At 38.6% G+C, this 22,023-nt stretch overlaps 1 protein-coding gene across 1 annotated transcript; it reads right to left on the bottom strand.

Moving 5' to 3' along the window:
* Positions 1-4,832: 4,832 nt before the first annotated feature.
* Positions 4,833-14,316, bottom strand: LOC143846730 (SH3/FCH domain protein). The gene is made up of 4 exons (XM_077355259.1): positions 14,132-14,316; positions 13,944-14,026; positions 13,634-13,724; positions 4,833-5,363 (listed from the first exon to the last, which is right to left on the bottom strand). Exons 1-4 carry the CDS (start codon positions 14,158-14,160, stop codon positions 5,333-5,335), a joined length of 234 nt encoding a protein of 77 aa, XP_077211374.1. The 5' UTR covers positions 14,161-14,316; the 3' UTR covers positions 4,833-5,332.
* Between the last annotated feature and the right edge of the window lie 7,707 nt (positions 14,317-22,023).

The raw sequence follows: 22,023 nt of genomic DNA, 5'->3' as shown, positions 1-22,023 counted from the left end.
GACTAAACTCACACGAGCCCTCGTACCCTTTTATTTGGCGAGGGCTCCTGAGTTTAGCATTGCTCTTTGATTTTATATCGTGAACGCACATCTAATGAAATGAATGTTTAGGCCATGTGTGTAGTGGTTTTTGTTAAATATTGAAGATTTTCACTAATCTTTGCTTATCTTACAATAAAATCTAATGAGTTTTTATATAGAACGCTATAAACATAGAAACTAGTATCATAAGATTTATGGAAAGAAATTTAACAAGATATGAAAAGATAATCTCAATACCTAATCTAGCCTGTCTGCATAATCTTTCCCAATTAATTCAAATCTAATCTTGAAAGATGTGATTTTATTCTACCTAATCGAACCATAGTTGCCTAATCTGCGAAAAGGATAAATGGGTCAATAGGATGATTTCCGGGTCTGGTAGTCAGAAAAATCAAAAGCAAATGAGAGAGAGATATTTGGGTGGGCATCTGTCATATGAGAAAAAGGGCAAACACGTTTTCTAACCTGATACATAGAAGAGGTTTCTTCGGAAGTTTCTTCGAGTTTTTGACGTTTCTGTCCTCATTCGGAACCCATATTCATTCTTCAGTTTAATTCAAAGTTTAAAAAAAGCCGGCAATTCCCCGCCGAACAAAATGACAAAAGTATCCTTGTCATTTAAAATTCTTCCATGTGTCATGAACAGTAGGTGGCACATGAGGACGCCTGTTCGTCTTGGCTACCACTTGTTACAAAAGCTATGTCATGGCTCACCCATTGGCTGTGAGCTTGATCTGGACTCAGATTTGTGGAACCCACTATGTGGTTGTCAAATTGAACACTGTTTAAACCATGGCTACCCTTCAATAGTGTCTTTAAGACATTTTCTCTAGTTATGAAATCAGGGTGGCCCTACATAATGTTTAATACGATAATATTTTCTTCATTTTGATGGGAGAAACGATATCGGCACTCCTTTCTTGTTTTAATAAAGTCACTCTGCTCTTTACTTTTTTCTTTCCTAGTTACCTTTTAAAGGCCTATTACAATTTCCAAAATGCTGACAGCGGCTAGAGTTTTTATATGGTACATCATATGGTGGTGTCTACGTTATTGGATGATCCAGAGTTCCAAACCATTCACATACTGAGCCCCAATGTAAATAAGTTGTGCACTGAAAATCATCTCCATAGATGATCCTATCACTGAATCTGTAGAGGGAGGACAAAAGTATAGAAGCCACTACAAGTCAGAGGGTTGGAATCATCCTATGGAGATGAATTTCATGACACTGCCAACAAATGAATGGTCAGGATCAACGGATAATATGGAGCCCACTATATTTTTTATTAAAATACGTGCACGTAGAGTCCATCTAAAATCTCGTAACTACACTACATAAAAAGACAAATGTAAATAGGAATACATCGGTTATCATGCACACAGGCCCTAGTTACTCTACATTATAAATGCTCTATATAACAAAAGAAAAAAAGAAAAAAAAGAAAGAAATGGGGTTCTAGACATGTCACGTGTACCTGATGAACCGGAGTGGGCTTGGAAGCCCATTATAAGGGTTCTTCATCAGATAGGAAGATGGGGTTTATCTCATCGACTTATCCGTGGATAGGCTGTTCCTCTGTTCACATTGATCCGGAACAGTCTATATGGTTAGTATACCGGACTGGCAAGTTAGCTAATCCTGGGGGTTTATTCAAGATAAAATTATTTAAGCAGAATAGCAAACCCAGAAACAGCTTATCCAAAGATTTCCATCCCCATACAGAGAACAGCCCAAATAAAGCGTTGGGCCTCTTTGGATGCCGTTAAAATTAGTCCTTAATTGCCTCTGTTATTATTTTAATTTAATCTTATTCCCAAATGAAACATAAAGATCTATTTGGAAGTCATTAATTATATAATTTCTATAACCACTATAATTATTATTTGCATATAACAATATGGGATTTGCTAGCGTCCTTCTGCGATTTGGAAGTGGATCAGATTTGGATTTCTCACATTTGCAGTTGAGATTTGGAAATGGATCAGATCCTTCGATTTCCAAATCAGCTACAACAGTGAAAAAAAATATCTGATTTTCCAATCTTTTTTGCGAGACATTATTTGGAAATCCATATTTGTGGCAGTAACCTTCACCCTGGATAAGGTTTCATCGTTGGATGATGGACACATGTCTAATTATAAGTGGCGAAGTTTCTGAGCTTTCTCGCTTTGTTATTATTATTATTATTATTATTCTGCCGTTCTTTTCACTTTTCGGCTCCGTAGAGAAGACGGGGTATTCAGCTAAGAAATGACGAAAATAACCCTCTTGCCTCGAAAAGACTAAACTCACAGAGCCCTTGTACCCTTTTTTTGGCAGGGGCTCCTGTGAGTTTAGCATTGCTCTTTGATTTTATATCACATCTAATGAAATGAACGTTTAGGCCATGTGTGTAGTGATTTTTAGGTCTTGTTTGGATTGGTGGAAATTCTAGAGGGATATATTATTGGTAATACGTTTACGAAATTTTGAACAAAGCACTGAGTGAGAGAGAGAGAGAGAGTATTCTGAGTAGATTACATATGAGAAAAGGATAAATCGGTCAATAGGATGATTTCCGGGTCCCTTCTTTTGATATTAGCGGTCAGAAAAATCAAAAGCAAATGAGAGAGATATTTGGGTGGGCATAATCTGTCATATGAGAAAAAGGGCAAACACGTTTTCTAACCTAATACATAGAAGAGGTTTCTTCGAGTTTTTGACGTTTCTGTCCTCATTCGGAAACCCTGTTATCAACCCATATTCATTCTTCACTTTCATTCAAACTTCCAAAAAGCCGGCAATTCCCCGCCGAACAAAATGACAAAAGTATCCTTGTCATTTAAAATTCTTCCATGATTCATGAATACTAATACTCTAATAGGTGCCACATGAGGACGCCTCTTCGTCTTGCTTGCCTACCACCTGTTACAAAAGCGATGTTATAAAGAGAAGCGCGTGTGAATCTTAATCATGGCCCACCCATCGGCTGTGAGCGGCTGTTTGGATATGCGGATTTTAGAATCTTAGATTTTCACAAAATCCTGAAGAGGCAGACCGCCGGTTTTGTTTTCCTTTGGATTCTTTGATTTAAGTAAGAAATCCAGGTTTTAGAAATCGCTCCCCCGTCCTCCTGAGATTTCTAAAACCTGGAAACATGAGATGATCTCCTACTCTTTTACTGACTTAAATGAGGGCAAGAAATCTGAAAACAATGGACAGGTCTCCTTCTTTCGTCTCTCATCTGTGATATTATTGAGGAAATCCAAGATTCTAAAATCCGCCTATCCAAACGGCTCCTATGTGGTTGGCAAATTTAACACTGTTTTAACCATGGCTACCCTTCACTAGTGTCTTTAGGGCATTTTCTCTAGTTATGAAACCAGGGACCAGGGTGGCCCTGATAAATAAAAGGATTGATTTATCATTTTCCATATACATAATGTTTAATACGACAATATTTTCTTCATTTTGATGAGAGAAACGATATTGCCACTCCTTTGTTTTAATAAAGCCACTCCGGCCCTTTACTTTTTCTTTCGTAGCTAGCGTCCATCGCAGAAGGCTTTTCGCGGCTGGTTGACGTGCGACAGACCACCCGTGAAAAGCCTTTTGTGATGGACCCTAGCAAATCTGAAGAAGTAAGAAATGTTACTCCCGAAAAAAGGGTGCATTTCCGGTTTGAGACTTATAATCTAGAGTTCTTATATGGTACATCCCCTTGTTTAAAGAAAAAACCATATAGTGGTGCCTACGTTATTCGATGATCCAAACCATTCACTTATTGAGCCCCAACATGGTTGTGAACCGAAAATCATCTCCATAGATGATCCTATCACATTGGATCTGTAGAGGGAGGGCACAGTATAGAAGTCACTACAAATCAGAGTGTTATGGAGATGAATTTCATGACGCTGCCAATTTACATTGGGATCCAACAGATGAATGGTTAAGATCAACGAACAATATGGAGCCCACTACTTCTTTTTTTTGTTAAAACTTAAAATACGTGCATGTGAGGCCATCTAAAATCTCGTAACTAAACTATTTATAAAAAGATAAATGTAAATAGGAATACACGGGTTATCATGGACACAGGCCCTAGTTACTGAAAAACTTATAAATGCAAAACTCTACATTATAAGTGCTCTATATAACCTGAAAAAAAAGACCAAAGGGGGTTCTAGACATGTCATGTGTACCTGATGAGCCGCAGTGGGCTGGCAAGCCCATTACAGGGGTTCTTCTTCAGATAGCAAGATGGGGTTTATCTTATTGTCTTATCCGTGGATAGACTGACTATCCTCTGTTCATATTGATCCAGAACAGTCTATTGCACTGGCAAGTTAGCCAATCCTGGGGTTTATTCAAGATAAAATTATTTAAGCAGAGTAGCAAATCCCAGAAACAGCTTGTTCAGAGATTTCTATCCCCATACAGAGTACAGCCCAAACAAAGGGTTGGGCCTCTTTTGATGCCATTAAAATTAGCCATTAAAACCATCTGCATATAAAATCAAATGCAAATAAGTTTTAGGGGTTTCCAAAGGCTCTTAGTTTCTCTTTTTTAATTATTTTTTATTAATAGTATGTTTTGCTATTTTCACTCACCAAGAACACTCTCCAACCCTTGGCCCCTCTATTAAAAATGATTCCTCCACAGACCACCACCCTCTAGTGTATATATGACTACTCTTACGCTAAAAGTGAGTGGCTCGGGGAAGAAGAAGGGGTAAATATATCACTTCAGTTTTAAAATAGGATTTATAAGATTCATATCCTCAAAATTGTAACTGCAAATAGGCAACTGTAACAAGCAAAAGTGCAAAACACATGATAGTAAATTCAAAGATAATGACATATGTTTGAAACATAAAAATTATTTTGACCATCAGGAGTATCCATGAAGTACTTTCTCAAAAAGAAAAAAAAAAAAAGGTTCTATGAAAGTGAATAACTCTTTCAGAAGCTCCCATTCAAAATCTAAGTGTATCCAAAATAATATGACTTTCCAGAGTCAGTCCTATTTTGAGCTACTCTCCATCAGTTTTTGTAGGACAATATCATATTTCAGTCAAGCATTTTTGGAACCTTAACAAATTGTTTTACATTTTTTATTTCAAACAAAAATGATAAGAAACAGTATCATTGTATGAAAAAGAATATACTAACAACCCAAGCCCCTTTCTTTCAGTCATTGAATTATGAAGTACTGTGGCCAGACGCACAATTGGAATCACATCTGTAAATCAAAACAAAGTTCCAAAGGAGGAAGAAAGAGTTGGTTCCTCAAATAGCTGCCACATGATCACTTGCTCTCAGAATCGTACAGGTCAGTTCTGAATGTGTTTATCAAGGAGAAACAGTAAAATGCAAAGACTATAATGACAGCATTGTTGGTTTACCCAAAATTGACAGGAACGCACAAAAGCATTTCCATGTATAGCATCTATTTAAATATATGTCTCTGGTAAAAAATATAAGACATAAAATTCAAATCCTATGACTTGATTTGAACACACTGGAAAATGTTTACAATTCAACCTCGATCTTCTTTTACAAAAATTGAACATGAACCTAAAATTTCAATATGGAACGGCGTAGGGTACGTGATTGTTAATTGTTTTATAGGTAGTTTTATCTGTGTAAATTCAAAGGTGATGAATAGGAATTGTAGTTCACATGCAAAAAATGAATTCTTGACCGTGTTTAGTTGTTCTGGATACTCTATATACATAGTTCATTATTCCATAGAAACGGCGTGGAATGTTATAAAGATCGCCGCAAGTAGGTGGTCACCCTTAATTTCCTCCATTTGGAGGACATCAAGGTGGGTCCTTCACCCCATTTTTCCATAACTAAGACCCTCTTGATCTTGGTTTTTCACCCTCACCTACTTAACACCCTAAATATTGATCATCAAGGAGAGGAAGATCGTAAATAAAAAGAAACGGAAATGGAGAGAAAGAAGAGGCGAAAAACTGTTTGTGTCATCTACCTTATGTCTACACTCCTTTCTCTAACCATAGAGTCACAGGAGTTCCTAAAGTCACAGGTCCTAAATCCAATCCTCAACCTAAAGTCAAGGGTTTAAATTTCGGTTTTGGTTTCGATTTCGGTCAGCAGGGAAATGGAAATATTTTGGCTTCGGTTGGAAATTTCAGTGGAAATCCTGTAAAATCACGAAAACGTGTGGAAACATGCCATGATATAATTTTAAGATAAAACTTCTGGAAATAATAGAATAGATGCAAGTACACACTTAGAAATCATCACATAGGCAAGACACCCATCCATAATGGTTTAATAACATTGAACACTTACTGACACGTGATGTCACGCATGTACAAATATTTATACATAATACATACACTACATTTCTCATGCAATTCATTTTTTTTAATGGTGATTTCGCATGCAATTCGTATAGACATAATTGTGTAAAAGATACTGATATAGCATACCTCTAATACACTTGCATTTTTTTGGTTGCGGTATGCGATCCGATTTCGACATCATTTCAGTGGGAATGAAAAGAAAAACATTTCGGTCGTTTTTCGTGTTGATTTTGGTGGAAATTTAAAACCATGCCTATGGTACCCCCTCCCCCACCATGTTTTTCCATAAATAGGACCCTCTTGATCTCAGTTTTTCATCCCTAGATACTTAATTCTCTGAAATCTTGGTCATCAAGGATAGGAAGATAATGAAAAGAATGAGGAAGCGAAAGAGTGTGCATGTGTGTGTCATCTACCTTATGTCTACATTCCTTATGTCTATATAATCATAGAGCCATACTAGTCCCATGTCCTAGATATAATCCTCAACCTAAGTATTCAAAGTAATGCTTTCAAATCGCAGCTTGAAACTCTAGGGCAGACCCTCCCTCAAACAACAAAGCTAAGGCCATGCACGCACGTACACATGTACATACGTACACACATCCATCCCACCATTCCCCTTATGCATCGCGGCTTTTCTTTCTTTTCCTACAATGTTTTTACATGATTCTCCACATCTTTAGTTAATATTCCAATTATCCCCGCATGTTTTGCGCATTTGCATAAATATTTTTTATTGCTTTGCTGGATTATTAGCCAGGTTGAGACATAAAACTCAAATGGATGAGCAATACAAAATTCAGGCCGAGACAACATTAGACATCCTAATCGAATTACTTTGTGTATGTTTTTTTTTTGAGACGGTAAAAATGAGAATATATTAAAAGACGAACCAAGATGGTTCTAGCAAATTACAGAAAGAGAAAAAAACCAAAATACAAAATCAAGGTGGGAGATAATCAAACCACTCCAAGGTAGACATAGAAACACCAACCCTAGCCAGGGAGTCTGCATCTGAATTAGCAGATCTCCTCACATGCTTAAACATTATAGACGAGTCAAGAACTATATCTTCAATTTCCTCGAAGAAAGATAGAAAACGCCATGGAGGAGAAGCCGTACCCAGAAGCCATCGGACAACATTAGAGGAATCCCCTTCCACTATCACCTTATCTAACAAAGAACTATCCAAAAACTTAATCCCACGATGGACGGCTCTCACTTCCGCTTCATTAGCATCCGCTACTCCAATGTGGCCCGAGAAAGCCCAAAGGACATCCCCCATGGAATCTCGGCATAACCCCCCAATCCCTGCATCGCCAGGATTACCAAAAGACGAACCATCAAAATTCATTTTTAACATACCGTCTGGAGGAGCGAGCCAGGATTGCTTGATTTTGGCTTTGCTAACCCCTTCCTTACAAATAATCTGCCAACCTTCCCATAGATCATATGCTGAGACGAAATGAAACAGAGGTAGGCTTCTAGCCCAAGAAATGACCGCTGCAATGATTTTGATATAAATCCAATAAGACGATTTTGCCACAAGGGCGTACTTTGTGTATGTTAGAGAAGTCATTTCTAGTCATCAAGGGCGTACTTGTAATCATGCACATAATTAATACAAGAGGATGTAATGTGTGTTTTGTTCATGGAATTCAAGTCTAACCACACGAATTGTGCGGCTTCTCCCACCTCTCTTCAAAATAGGCCCCATAAGTAGCATATTCCGCTGAATTCGATCAAGAGTTCGATCTTCCCAATGATGCCTTTCGTCATGCCATGATTGTTAAGATCATGTGGCAATAGACAATATGTCACCTCATCTCATTTGTTCCAGGAAATGAAATACAGTCCGATATGGGCCTTCGTAGGGCCTGAGTGTTGGAAATGCCTTGGCCAAATCTGGACCCGCAAGTTGACTTACCCGCACAAACTTCGTCATCATACTCGCAACTTCACACACACCTTGGAACATGCTCGGTTTGATAGATGTGCTTTAAGCATCCCATACTCATCTCTACCAATGTTGAAATATCCATTCCTAGTAGGTTTCATTGTTGGTTGAACGTAGAGATATTCTACACCTTTTGCTCCTCTAAGTTACCAAGACCAAGAGCATCTTGGGCTATCCAGTTCAAGCCGACCTTCACATACTCAAACTTCTGTGGATGAATCACCACCTTTGATAACTACATCTTTCCTGCTCAGAAACCCTGGAAGATCATCTAGATCATCCAACTGAGTTGCCATCTTCAAAAGGAGTGACTATTTTTGGGCTTCACCCAATCCTCCCATAGAGATCCAGGAGCCTTGTGATGACTTCGGAACCTAAGCACAGACACCAGAATGATGTAGGACCAATATGGGAAGGGAAACAACATTCAAGAAAAGTCTAGACCTAGGGCAATCCGGTCGTGTGCACAGCCTTGGCAAGATCTGAATTCAGGTTTAGCAGGAGTTAAAAGAAATGATAGAACAGGGCTGACAGATCGCAGTAATATCACCTATAAGCCTATAACTGTATGGAACAGATCGCAGTAATATCACCTGTAAACATATGAACTGTATGGTCTGAATGCAATTGTAATAGATCTAACAGTTAAAATTTTAAAATGAAGAATAAACAGACTCAAAACTGTGTGACTACGAAGCATGGTCGTTTGGCACAAAACTGAAAACTCTGACTTTAAGAATTGTCATGGATTTTGGAGAGATTGATAACAGTCCTCAGTGACTTAGAAAGTTGCAACAAGACATATAATTGTAAAAGTATGGAGAAAAGGGGAAAACACTAGATGAACTAGAACAACAATAAAAAAAAACAACTAATTAGAAAAACTAGGTAGACTGAGAAAAATGTTAGAATCGCACTAACAACTGCACGACATCACATCAATGGAAGCCTAGGCATCACACCAAAGGGGACCAAGGCATAGTACCTTGGAGAGTAGACATCACATCCTGGATTTTGCAAGGGCTGCAAAAAGTCATTTTTTACTCATAAATTCATCATAATGTTGATGGCCCTTGGCCTTACAAATATATTGAGTTTCTCCCCAATGCTTGCTAAAAGACTCCCAACTAAAATTAGTAACTAGAATCCTAAACAAACTTAGCAACTTCTAAAACAATCTACATACAGTCCTTAATTAAAACAACCCTGCTAAAAACAACAGTCATAAACAAGGAAACAAATAATCACTTTCTAATTAAATCAAGTGACTATCCTCTACCTATTCTAGATACTTCTCAGACTAAATTATTGCCAAGATCCCCCACATGGGCCCAAGTAGTATGGCCATTATTGCCAAGAAACAAGTCTCACGAGAAATGTTTGACTGAAGCCAAACAAGTGTGGACTTGACTTGACCCAAAACACATCCCACATTTGGGCTCCACAATGCATTGCTTCAAAATGGGGTGGACGGTTCCTGTGGGCCTCCTTCAGTACATGATCTTGTTCTAGTGCTCGATCCACTTTCTCCTCTCCTTCTTGATACTGATCAATAATAGTACATTATTATAGAGATATAAGTAATTGCCTCTTCCTCATATTATAGAGGATATGATACGGACTTTTTTATAAGTGACTGTAATTTCTTTATTCTTCTATGTCGGATCAAGTTAGGGTCTGCCTAATCCCATGCTTACAAATCCAGACAAAAAGGCAGGTTGCAACCAAACTAGCACTAAAGTCAGTTCCTAAAAGAACATAGCAGGACCCACACATCAGCCAATCAAAGCCTAAGGGACGGAAGAAGTAAAGACTGAGAAAAAATGTTGAAAGTCGCAGCAAGTTGTGTCATGATAATATCAGCAAATGGACCACAAGTTCCTGTTCATCCAAATATTTTCAGGATGGATCACTTATATTATGATTATCATACTTCCTAATGGAGTTTTGACTCTTGATGGAGCTCTAAAAGTCAAATTGTTGCTCAAGTTGACAGAATGAAAAGTGGAAAGAAATTTTCCTATTTAGTTTCTTAACTTGAAGATGGGAATATCTAGATAGAAACAATAATAAAAGGAGGCTGCACAGAGAAGGGGCAATTAAGGAGTTGAAGTAGTTAAGGAGAAGATATTAATCAGCTTAGAAAGGGACTGGTACAATAGAAGAACCACTTTTAGCAGTTTTAGGAGGTTCTTGAGATAAAAACTTCCAGATTTCTGTTTATTTAGAATGTTGATCTTAGTAGGAAAAGATTTCTTGTTATTTTTGAAGTGGAGTTTTCTTGTTAGGTCCATAAATAGGTGTCTACTAACAGATTTATGCAGTTTTTTTTTTGTTTTTTTTTATTTTTTATTTTAATAGTAGATTCATGCAGTTTTAAATGCCGGAATTTTCAGAGTTGAATAGAAACTCATGTCGGTGTGTTCTAGTTGCTCTGTTGACTTCTAGTTTTATTTTCTTCTCCCATCTTGTTTCTATTTTAATTTTATCCTGGAAAGATACTCAAAGGGGTAATTGAGTTTGGAAAACGAAATTCAACAATTAATTAAAATAGAAACTATGAAAAAGGAATTCAATTAGAAATCCTCTCCCGCTAGTTTGAAATGGTACTTCAAGGTGTTGCTTTGCTTGAAGAGTTTCCTTTCTTTCTTTTTTTTCTTTTTCCTTTGAATTTTGGTGAATTCAAGGCTTATTTTATTGGGCATTACTTATAAGTAAGTTGAAGATAATCAATAAATGATGGAAAGTTTGAGATCAATTAAATCTTAGGTGAAACCGAGGTTTACGATGATAGGTTTCACATAGACGTGGTCTGGATTATAGATAGGTCTTCTTGAAGACTTTCCATTCTTTCTTTCTTTTTCTTTCGAACGTTGGCGAATTCAAGGCTTATTTTATAGGGTAATGCTTAAGCGTGAGTTGAAGATAATCAATAAATAATGGAAAGTTCAAGATCTATTAAACCTTAGGTCAAAACGAGGTTTATGTTGATAGGTTTAACATAGACGAGGTCTGAATAATAGATAAGCCTTAGCAAGTTCAAGATTTAGCGAACCCTCTTGAATTTAAAGCTAATGTTGACGGTGTAGAGTTTTTATTGGCAACAGATGATCTGTTTTCTTCTCGAAATGTATTCAATACATGTGAATCTTTTTCAAAGCTTATGTCTCATGCATTCATGGAAGATAAGCTCTTGTAGAGCTTGGCCGTTTTGGCTATTATTGAGGCTATTTGGAAGCAAAGAAATAGACGCATTTACATTGGTATAAACAGAGAACTCCTTAAAAGCTTCCAACAGGAGATGACGATGGTGGTGCACTAGGTTGTTGTTCTCCCTTAATTCATGGGAATATCTGTATCTAGTTTGAGACGCGGCTGAATTGAGACTTGCTCTAGTAGGTAGGTGTCCAATCCCCATACTCTGTATTGATCTCCTCTCCTTACCGGGTCATTAAAGTTGAATTTTGATTGCTCTAGCATAGGAAATCCAAGTCCAACAAGGATGGGAATCCTTCTTAGAGATGAATTTGGCCTTTTGATATAGGCTTTCTCTGGACCAATGGGCATAAAAGAATCAAATGAGGTTGAGAAGCTTGTCATCCCATATGGGATCTGACAGGTTAACAATAAAGATACTGACAATTTAATTAAGGATGGTGACTATAAACATTATGAGATGTTTAAACCAGAGATGCACCTTCCCTTGGAGATTTGTCAATGCCATTGATGCAATCATGGATTGTGTCGAGGGTCACCAAGTGAAGTTCTAGCGTGTTTGGAGCTCAGCAAATGTTGAGGTTGATCGTTTAGATTGTATGAAGGTGCATAGAAATGACCTCTCAAGAAATGTGAAATTAATTAAGGAGGGTCCTAAGTATGAGAAAAATATGATGTAAGGGGAGTGATGGAAATGATAGTCGATTTTCACTCAAACGACCATTGCTAGGGCACCGAAATCTCAAGGAGTGCCAAGGATGCTAGCAACATTAGTAACGTTTTGTTTGTATGTGTGTTAACTTCTGTACGGGTCCCATCTTGATTGGAAATGATGCCACCATTACAAAGTTTGGACTTGTGAGTTATTTCGCAGGCACCTTGAGTGAATATTTGGAATCCCATTTGAAGTGGAGGGCAGTATTGGAACATCACAACTAGGTCTAGTTTTCTAAGTGAAGAAATTTAATGTTTCTATAAAGATTCTTTGAAAGGATGTTGAGTTGAAGAAAGGCATATCAGCTGTTAGTTATAAAATAAAGTTGGAAAAGGAGTTCAGAGAGACTCAAGAGAGGTAGCTCTTCCAACCAAGAATTAAAAACTCAATTGTGAGGTATGACTCGAGGTGCGTTGAAATGTGTTGTTTTGAAATCTTCCAGCCAATACATTCCGAAACAAACCAGAAACATGAGGCAAGTTTTCTTTTGAGCGGACCGAATCTGAGTCACTTTGAAAGTTCAAGTGCGGCTTCCACTAAAGATACTTTTTTCTGAGATTTTGTGCAGATTTGAGATATATTGTATTGAGTATTACTGTAATAGTTCTCGATAATCAACGGATATTGGTAAATAGAAGATCTATTTTATTAAATGTTAGATAATTTCAAGGTTTGCGGCACTGAACTTTATCTTAGTAATGTGAGATAATTGAAAAATATTTGTGAGTCCAAGATTTACAAAGTTTCGCGAGTTTAATGTTTATGGGGTAGAGTTTTTATTGATGATTCTCTACAGTGATGGATAAAATTTCTTTTGAACAAAGCTAAATCATCACTTAGTGTTGATTATCTATGCTTTAATAGAATATAAGAGTAGCATGTTATCTATCTAGGTAGAACAGGAGGCAGTTACTTGGTATTGGAGATATTCTTTAAAGTGTATGAATTTTAACCAATATTGCTTTATTATTGTCAGGTACCTTACCAATACGCCAAAAGCTCCATAGCTGATTGAATGCATTAGGCAAGGCCCTTTAAACCTGTCCCATATCAGGCTGGGTCTCACCCAGTCCCATACCTAGGCAGGCCCCCACTTAGGACAGTAACAATTATCTAGGGCTAAAATTCATGTACAGCTTTAAAATCCAAATGGCATTACACCTAGAGATTACAAGAATGAGCATGAAAGAAAATATTGTGAGAAGTGAATAAATACAAACAGATGCCATATTATCTATCAGACCAGATGAAATAAAACAAATTTACAGAAGGGATAATTCAAACATCTGACAAAGAATAAAAGGAATCAACCAATGTAAAATTGAAAGTTGAAACTAGAGAATAATAATAAAATGGTAGATGCATAAAAGAAAAGGATACACCAAGTAAGACCCATGAAGAAAACCGCAAGCCAAGACACCAAAGAACAATCGATCCCTCAAAACTGGGTTCTTCCTCAATCCAATTCGAACTGAAAACCAAAAATACCCAAAATAAATAGATAAATTCATTGAAACAAAAGTAGAGTTAGGAATTGGAGAAATAACCCTATTCATAAAATCAAGCGGATCCAAGATAAAGTATCGCTATATATGAATCGAAATATGAGAAAGAAAGAACAACCCATCACAATATAAATCAAGAAGAAAACCCTAAACAAAAAAAAACAAAAAAAAAAAAGTTAACTTACTGAGAGGAAGAATAGGAGCATATATGAGAGGTACCAAGAACTTGAACGGGGGTCCTCTTTTTGGTCGCCTAACAACAACCTCTCTTCAAAACGAAATCATACAAACCAAAATATCTCAGAAACAATCGATCTTCCATGGCAACTATATAACACATGTACACAAATAAATAAAAGAATAAGAACTTTACTCATTGGAGAGGTCAGAAGGCGCTGCCATGGCGACTCAAATCTCCTTCGTTGGGTGGCGGAAAAAGGTACCCAAATCTGTATCCCGCTCCAAGAGGTGGTATTCTAATTCCTCCGTGGTTGGAATGAATTTTTGTTGAAACTTGTTTTTTATTAAATTTTTAGGGCGCTGATATTCCCCCCACGTATATGTCACGTTTCCCACCATTTGACCGGTCTCTCTCTCTCCACACACACACACACACAAATAAACCGTTGGTGGGCCCAACAGAAACCGTTGGTGGAATGGTGGGCCCATATTTGAACAACATAGGCCCCGCCTAGACCTGGCAAAATGGGACCCATACCCGCTGGTACACCCGGCCCGCAGGGGTACGGGGTACCAATTTCATTATCCGCGAAAAAAAATACCCGCACCCAACCCATGACCTATGGTTGGGTCTGGGTCGGGCGTTGGTGCCAGCAAATGCTCGCGGGTTACCCGCCATTCGGTTTTTAACTTTTTATTCTTAAGGCCTAAACACTAAACAGTAAAAAATAGACTATGTGGGTGGGCCAACAAAACAAGTATGTGACTGGTATCTTTGGTTTTACCAAAACAAACATTTGTTAAAGTAAATGAAAAATTATATGATGAATGGGCATGTACTCATCATCCCATCCTTGATATTTGATCCAACAGCAGCTGACTTGTTAAGAAGTTGATGTAGGATTAAATATCAAGGCTTGTACATCCATCGTACCACCTTTACGTGTTCATACACCCATTCATCATATAATTTCTTTTGGTAAATATATATAATTTCTTCTTTAAATTTGCCGGGTTACCCACAGGTATACCCGTACCTGCCCGGGTGGGTTCCGGGTTCAGACAATGCTATCCGTACCCGCGCTGGTATTTCTTACGCGTACCTGCCGGTACCCATACCCGCACCCGCACGGGTTGTATCCGTACCCGTGCGGATTACCCATTTGCCAGGTCTAGCCCCGCCCATACCACACCATAGGATAATCCAAACCGTCCATTTGATGGGCCATAAACGTAAATAGGTTGCGTCCCAAAATATCTTTTCCATAGGCTGATCCAAGCCCTCCGATCTAAACAGAAACTACATCTTATGCAACATCTATAGATTGTAGGGTTGTGATCATCCTATGGAAATGATTTTTGGGGCACAACCTATTTACATTGTGGCCCATCAAATCAAATGAATGGTTTGGATCATCCTATGGTAACATTAAGGCCTGTCCACATCATAGGACGATCCAAACCTCCATGGTTTGGATAATCCTATGGAGTTGGTCGTACAGTAACATTAAGGCTCAATTTAGGCCCCACCCATATTTTTGAAATGAAGTGTACCGTCCAAACCATAGGATGATCCGAGCCGTTCATTTGATGGGCCAAAACGTAAATGGGTTGTGCCCCCAAAATCATTTGCATAGGATGATCACAACCCTCCAATCTATAGAGGTTTCCATAATAAGCAATTTCTCTTTATATCTGAGGGCTAGGATCATCATATAGAAACGGTATTTTGGGACACAACTTATTTACGATGTGGCCTATCAAATGGACCGCTTGGATCATCCTATGGTCTGGACGGTACACTATCATAGTGGGTTGGATTTGGACACAAAGGAGGAGAATTTTGGGAGCCCATCAACTGTTCCTGTTGAGAGAGAGAGAGAGAGAGAGAGACGTGCACTAAATGATTGGGATGGGGGTGGGGACACACTACGTCATAAAAAAGAAAAAAAAAAGAAAAAAAGGGGGAATATAACCTCGTTTAGAGTTAGCCGTTGAAGCCTAACGTTTGACGTTAGCCAGCCGTTTGGGGGGGGGGGCGTGCGAATTTATCTTCGCCTTTTTTTATTTTTATTTTTTCTATTCCATTTATTGGAGAATCAGAATAACAACTGGAATAGGATGCTGATTCCTGATCCCTGCAATTCGAACACAACCATCTATCTGCAGCTAGGGGTGCAACTCGGGTAGTCGGGTTGAGGCCAACCCGAACCAACCCAAGGAGCCCATTTCTCCAACCCCGACCCCCGATTTCCAACCTGACGGGTTCGACCTGACCCAACCCGAGTAACACGGATGTCATATAATTCATCTAGTTGAGACACTAATGGATCCAATATAGATTATAGAAAGTCGCAGGGTCAATAATTTGGTGATGCACTAGTCTTCAGAGTAAACCCACAGAGCCAATTGCCATGTGTGTCCCACATAACAATTAGGTGCATACATGTAGATTGAACACTACTGAGCGTGCAAGTGCCACTCTGAAATTTAAAATTTTATAATAAAGAAAATGTTCGGGTTACCATTTGGGTCGGGTTGCCCAACCCGACCCAACCCGATTTTCAACCCTACCCAACCCGATTTTCACTCAGGTTATAAATTCCCAACCCAAACACGAACCCAACCCGAAAAAAGTCAACCCAACCCACCCAAAAATCGGGTTGAACCCAACCCGAGTTGCACCCCTATCTGCAGCTTGAATTTTCATATCACTTGCCAAAACGAAGCAAAATATTAAAGAGATACACTATGAATGCCCTCTTTGACTGCCATTGGGTCCTATGTATAGGGGTGTTCATTATTCGGTTATAACCGAATAACCGAACCGAACTAAATTGGTTTGGTCGGTTCGGTTCGGGTTTTTTCCTTTTCGATTCGGTTTCGGTTATTTTTTTTTGGAAATTTGGTTATTCGGGTTCAGTTTCGGTTATATCAAAAAAAAAATTTAGTTAACCGAATAATCGAAATTATGATAAAAATTCTTATTTTTTCAAACAAAAGTGCTATATGGGCATTCCATAGGATGATCAAAACCGTCCATTTGATTGATCACAACTTAATTAGTTTGTGCTCAAAAAATCATTTTGATAGGATGATCCTAGCCCTCCGATCCAAACCGAATAACCAAATTTTTAATCGGTTCGGTTTTTAGAAATTTCGGTTTGGTTTCAGTTATCGAAATTTGTGAAATTATTTCGGTTATCAAATTTCGGTCTATTCGGTTCAGTTATAACCGAACGAACACCCCTACTTATGTACATGATGAATGATAAAATAAAGGGCACCCCCCTATTGGTCCTTCCCAACAAAGTGCATTTATTTTTTATTTTATATTTTTCTACACCATATTCCTATTTTTCTGTGCCCTTGTAATTGAAATTTGTTGAGATGGACCAATGAAGCACCCTCGTATAGCTGTTTTTTGCAAGGGTGTCCTTCAGTTTATCATTCCTCTTCCTCCGTATAGCAAAAAAATGAAAAGATTGTTGTTAGGCTATTTTCTAACTATCACTTTTTGGGACTCGTGTGCAACATGGATATGATCATATGCATTGATTAGGCTGCTATAATCACAATTCCTTCATCCACCCCGCTTGATCGGATGATGTAGCTGTCAAAAGCTAATCCAATTCCCAAAAAGCTATCAGAAGCCGATTAAAAAATAAAAGACAAGACCAGTTAGTGCAATTATCAAAACATGGGACCATTAGACCCAACAAACGGGTAACCCGAGCGGATACGAGTACGACCCATGCGGGTACGATACCCGCTGGTACGGGTAAAAAATACCAGTGATTCTACGGGTAGATTTTTCATGTTCCCGTAGCCAACCCGCGCGGGTTGTGTAAACCCGTGGGTAACCCACTAGATTTCTGTACCGGAGGCTTGAATTGGAGAAGATGATAGTGAAATGGGTCTGTAAAGATGGGTTTTGGTTAAGCAAAACAGAGAAGGTGATGGGGAGGTAAGATTTTGCAGGTTTAATGGTCGAATCTCATGGTTGTTGCGGGAATTAGGTTGAAGATGGTGGTGGGTAGAAGAAGATGATGGTGTTGGTGGTGGAAATGATAGAAGTAGAGGTGGCCGATAGGGGTGGCGAGGGTGGGGGAAGTGGTGGTTGGCGATCGGCGGGTGGTGGTGGTTGGCGATCGGAGAGGGAATGCTATCTTGGGAGGTTGGGCTAGGGTTTCGTGGATGCTCAACTCGAGTGGAAGGAGAGAAAATAGAAGAAAACAAAATGAATCGATAACTTGTCTATTTGTTTAGTGAAAAAAATGATGAAAAAAAATCTAACCCTAGTATTGTGGGTAACCCGCGGGTACTAGCGCCCGACCCAGACCCACCCGCTGGTCACGGGTGCGGGCCATTTTTTGACGGGTTAAAAGAAAGCTACCCGTACCCGCAAATTTTGATACGGGCCGGGTGTACCTGCGGGTACGGGTCACATTTTGCCGGGTCTAGGGACCAAGATCATGTCGGCTTCCTCATGATGGTCTACCAGATCAACGTCTAAATTACGTATTCATGTCCATGTGGGACCCCAAAATTGATCATTATCTTACGGTGATTGTCTTACTATTCGGTTATTTGCCATAATGTCATTTGAAGATAGAAACAAAAGCATGTAACCATTATTTGCTAATGAGAGATCAATCTCATGCGGAAAATAATGATTGAAGGCCACAAGTTGGAGGCGGAGATCAATCTACTAATCCTCTGAAGTGGATAGAAGAACAGAGAGGAATGAAAAAAACCAAGTAGAACAGAAAGCTCTACTTAGTTGGATAAGGTTCTAGGTTCATCCGATCAAGGTCTTCTCAAGGGCATTTAGCCGCATGAATGTATCTTTTAGGTAGGAGTGTAACAATAAATTTCTTTTTAGCATTTTCCTTCTAAGATAGCTAGAGAACGACTAGGCAGACTATACCGTCGGGATCAATCCTGATGACCAATTCTAAGGCTCGGCAAGGGGATGTAAATGTAATCAATGCTGTTAATCTTGTAGAACATCATGAGGCAACCCACATAGTACTCTTAGTCCCACACGAAACGAGTATCCCATGTGTAACATGCATGGTTTCAAATTTCGGTTTCGGAATGCGTTTCGGTCCTCACGGAAACTGAAATTTGGGACGAAATCCAATGAAATCAAATAAAGTAGTATTTTATCTCGTACAAAATTTTGGCTGGTAATTTCGGCTAAAAGTTTAGGAAAATATTAAATAATTAATAAATTCCTATTTTTTGGTGATATTCCTTAAATTTCTTACCGAAATTTCAATAAAGTAATGTTTCGGGTATTATGGATTTTGCTTTCGGTCTCAACTGAAACCTGAGACGGTCAAAATTTAAAACCATGATAAAATGAGAACCATAATAACCAACGGCTTAACAAACCAACGGTTTAACTTTTGTTGGCAGAACCCTAAATTTGGCTTGATAGATCAAGGACCTAGGATCATCTTATGAAGGGGTTCTCATGGGCATTTGGCCGAACTTGTGGCCATTGGTCAGACAAACAAATCCGATCACATAGAAGCGGCACAAGCAGGCCCCTGAAAGTGTTTGTTTGATTCTAAAGGAAAATTTATTATGAAAAAAAAATTCATAGAAAGAAAGATTTTGTGTAGTATGGTTGAAATCTTGGTAGAAACTGGAAATAAATTTATCCATGGAAAATGAGTCAGCCAAATTTTGAAAAATTCATTTTCCATTCCACACCTTGCATGGAGCTACATTCACTAGCTACTATGGGTCTGTTTGGATGTGCGCTGTATAGAAGTAGAAGGAAAATATATAAATTCTCATTTCCTTACTTTCCTTTTCCTCTTGATTTGAGAGGAAGTGAAACTGTGAAAAAGGTGGAAAATTTTCAACTAACGATTGTAATATGGGATTTGCTAGTGTCCGTTGCAGAAGGCATTTCGTGGATGGTCTGTTGCAAGAGGAAACGTAGGACCCCTCCGGCGTACCTCTAGTTTTCGCCATTCCTACGAAGTTGGAGATACGATCACTGCCATCTTGCGTGCCACTAATATTGATTAAGAGGTGTTTCCTGAGAGCAGCTAGCCACCTCATGAATGAAGACAAAATCTGCTGAAAAGTGAGCTTGTGTGGCTGCTCTCACATGGCAATCAAACAATGCTAGGAACGCTGGTAAAATTAAGTTGCTATGTAACAGCGCCTACCGAAAAGAATGCGTATTACCCATTGCATCTTATCCTCCATGGACGGCCCATGTTCATCAACAATCACTTCATTTAGAATGGGAAAGACCATTTTTTTGGGGGAAAAAATTCTACAACTAAGGGAGTAAGGGGGAGCTGTAATTTGCACTACCCTTGTACAAATTAACCCTCTCTCTCTCTCTCTCTCTCTCTCTCTCTCTCATATTCATAAATGAGATACCTTTCTTCGTGTTATGGAAGTGATAGCTTTTCTTCTTAATTACCTAAGTTGGAAAATTGTTTCACTATTTCTGAGGTTAGTTATATCCAATGAATTTATACTTTCTCAACATCTTCACATGCTCTCCTCCCCAACCCACAATCAATTCATTTCTACATTTGCATGTGCCATATGCACTTCCCTGTTTTCTTCTTTCTACGTCTAACCTGAACAAGTATCATGTGGTGCTACACGACCTTTCTATTTCTGACCCGATGCCATCTGGGACCCACCTATTAGAAACGACATGGCAACATATGATGACGCATCTGGTAATGGCCCCACAAGATCTGAAAACTCGGATGGCCACAGGTACGTATGAGGAGGAGGAAGAGCGAGAATAGTAAAAGTAGAGGCTTATCTTAAAGGGAATTAATAATAGGTGCGGTTGTACGCGAACGAATGTTGAAGTGGGAGGCCCTTTTTTTGTCTTGGATTGGAGGGCTCTTAAATAAATTCTTCTAATCATACTATATCTACCATTGGACATTCCATGTGATAACACAGGGCGATGCTTTAAAGGGCCTTTGGAGAGAGCATTAAAAAACGTAGCTTCCTTGTCCCCCCAAAGCCATAGAAAGTTCTTTTTTTGTGGTAACAAAATTTAGTACTTGGGTAAACTGAATGAGGGTGCAAATTTCATCTTGCTATTACTAAAACATCATGGTGAGGAGCAAATTGATTGAATTAGGGTGAAACGCAGTAGTGAAGAGAAGATGAAGATTGGAGAAACGTCCACATACAATGCCTTGGATGAACTTTCAATTTTAGTTCGAATGTCCCTTTCTGGTACGTTGAACGTGTTTCTATAGCTGTTTCCCCAAAGATTTTTTTTTTTCTTCCAAAACTAGATATTGTTGTTCCTTGGAAATTAAGAAGCCCTCATATTTTTTAAAAGAAGTAACATCTACATTCCTCTAAATTATCAAAAAGGTATCTGGATGGTTAAGAAAAAAAGAACAAAAGAGGAGGTGGGAAGCTTGTAAAAAGATCACTCACACAAGTCACAGTACACTAGATCACCAGTGCCAATCAATGGTCTATATTCTTGCCAGAAATTACAAGTTTGGAATTGTCCAAGGGAGTGGATTTTAATGGATGGCCCATCGATATTAAGAACTAATTTAAGTTATCAATCTCGTTTTGTTCACCCAAAAAGAGTCATTAAGGGGTGAAATTACAATTTTTTTTCAAAAAAAAACTAGTGCTACTACCAAAATGAAACAAAATTGATAACTTAGGAAGTAATTAATAGATGAAAGGTTTGGATCACAGAACAAGTGGCCCTACTTATATTTATTCCCACGGGTATTTTTTGTCGAAGAAAAACATTTACATTATAGTGCGATTGCTGCACGCAATGGGGTGCAACACTCAATCACCTTGCGAACCTTGCAAGATTTGGTATTAGAAAAACCAACATGTCTAGTGACTGAGTCACATAAGGAGCGACCTGTGGAGAGGGCTACTTATAAAGAGCTACATGGTAGAAAAAACCAGCACATGAAAGCTACTAGAGTGAAGTTGTAACAGAGTGGGTTGCGGAAATGTAGTGGAATTGTTTCGGTCATGAGTAGGGGCTTGCCTAGGTATGGGACTTGGAAGAACCAAGCCGGGTACGGGACATATTTAAAA

This window comes from Tasmannia lanceolata, unplaced genomic scaffold (genome assembly GCF_043159265.1).
Source record: "Tasmannia lanceolata isolate RefF3 unplaced genomic scaffold, GAP_Taslan_0.1 ptg000003l, whole genome shotgun sequence".
Lineage (NCBI taxonomy): Eukaryota > Viridiplantae > Streptophyta > Magnoliopsida > Canellales > Winteraceae > Tasmannia > Tasmannia lanceolata.
This window is presented reverse-complemented; position numbering and strand designations above follow the sequence as displayed.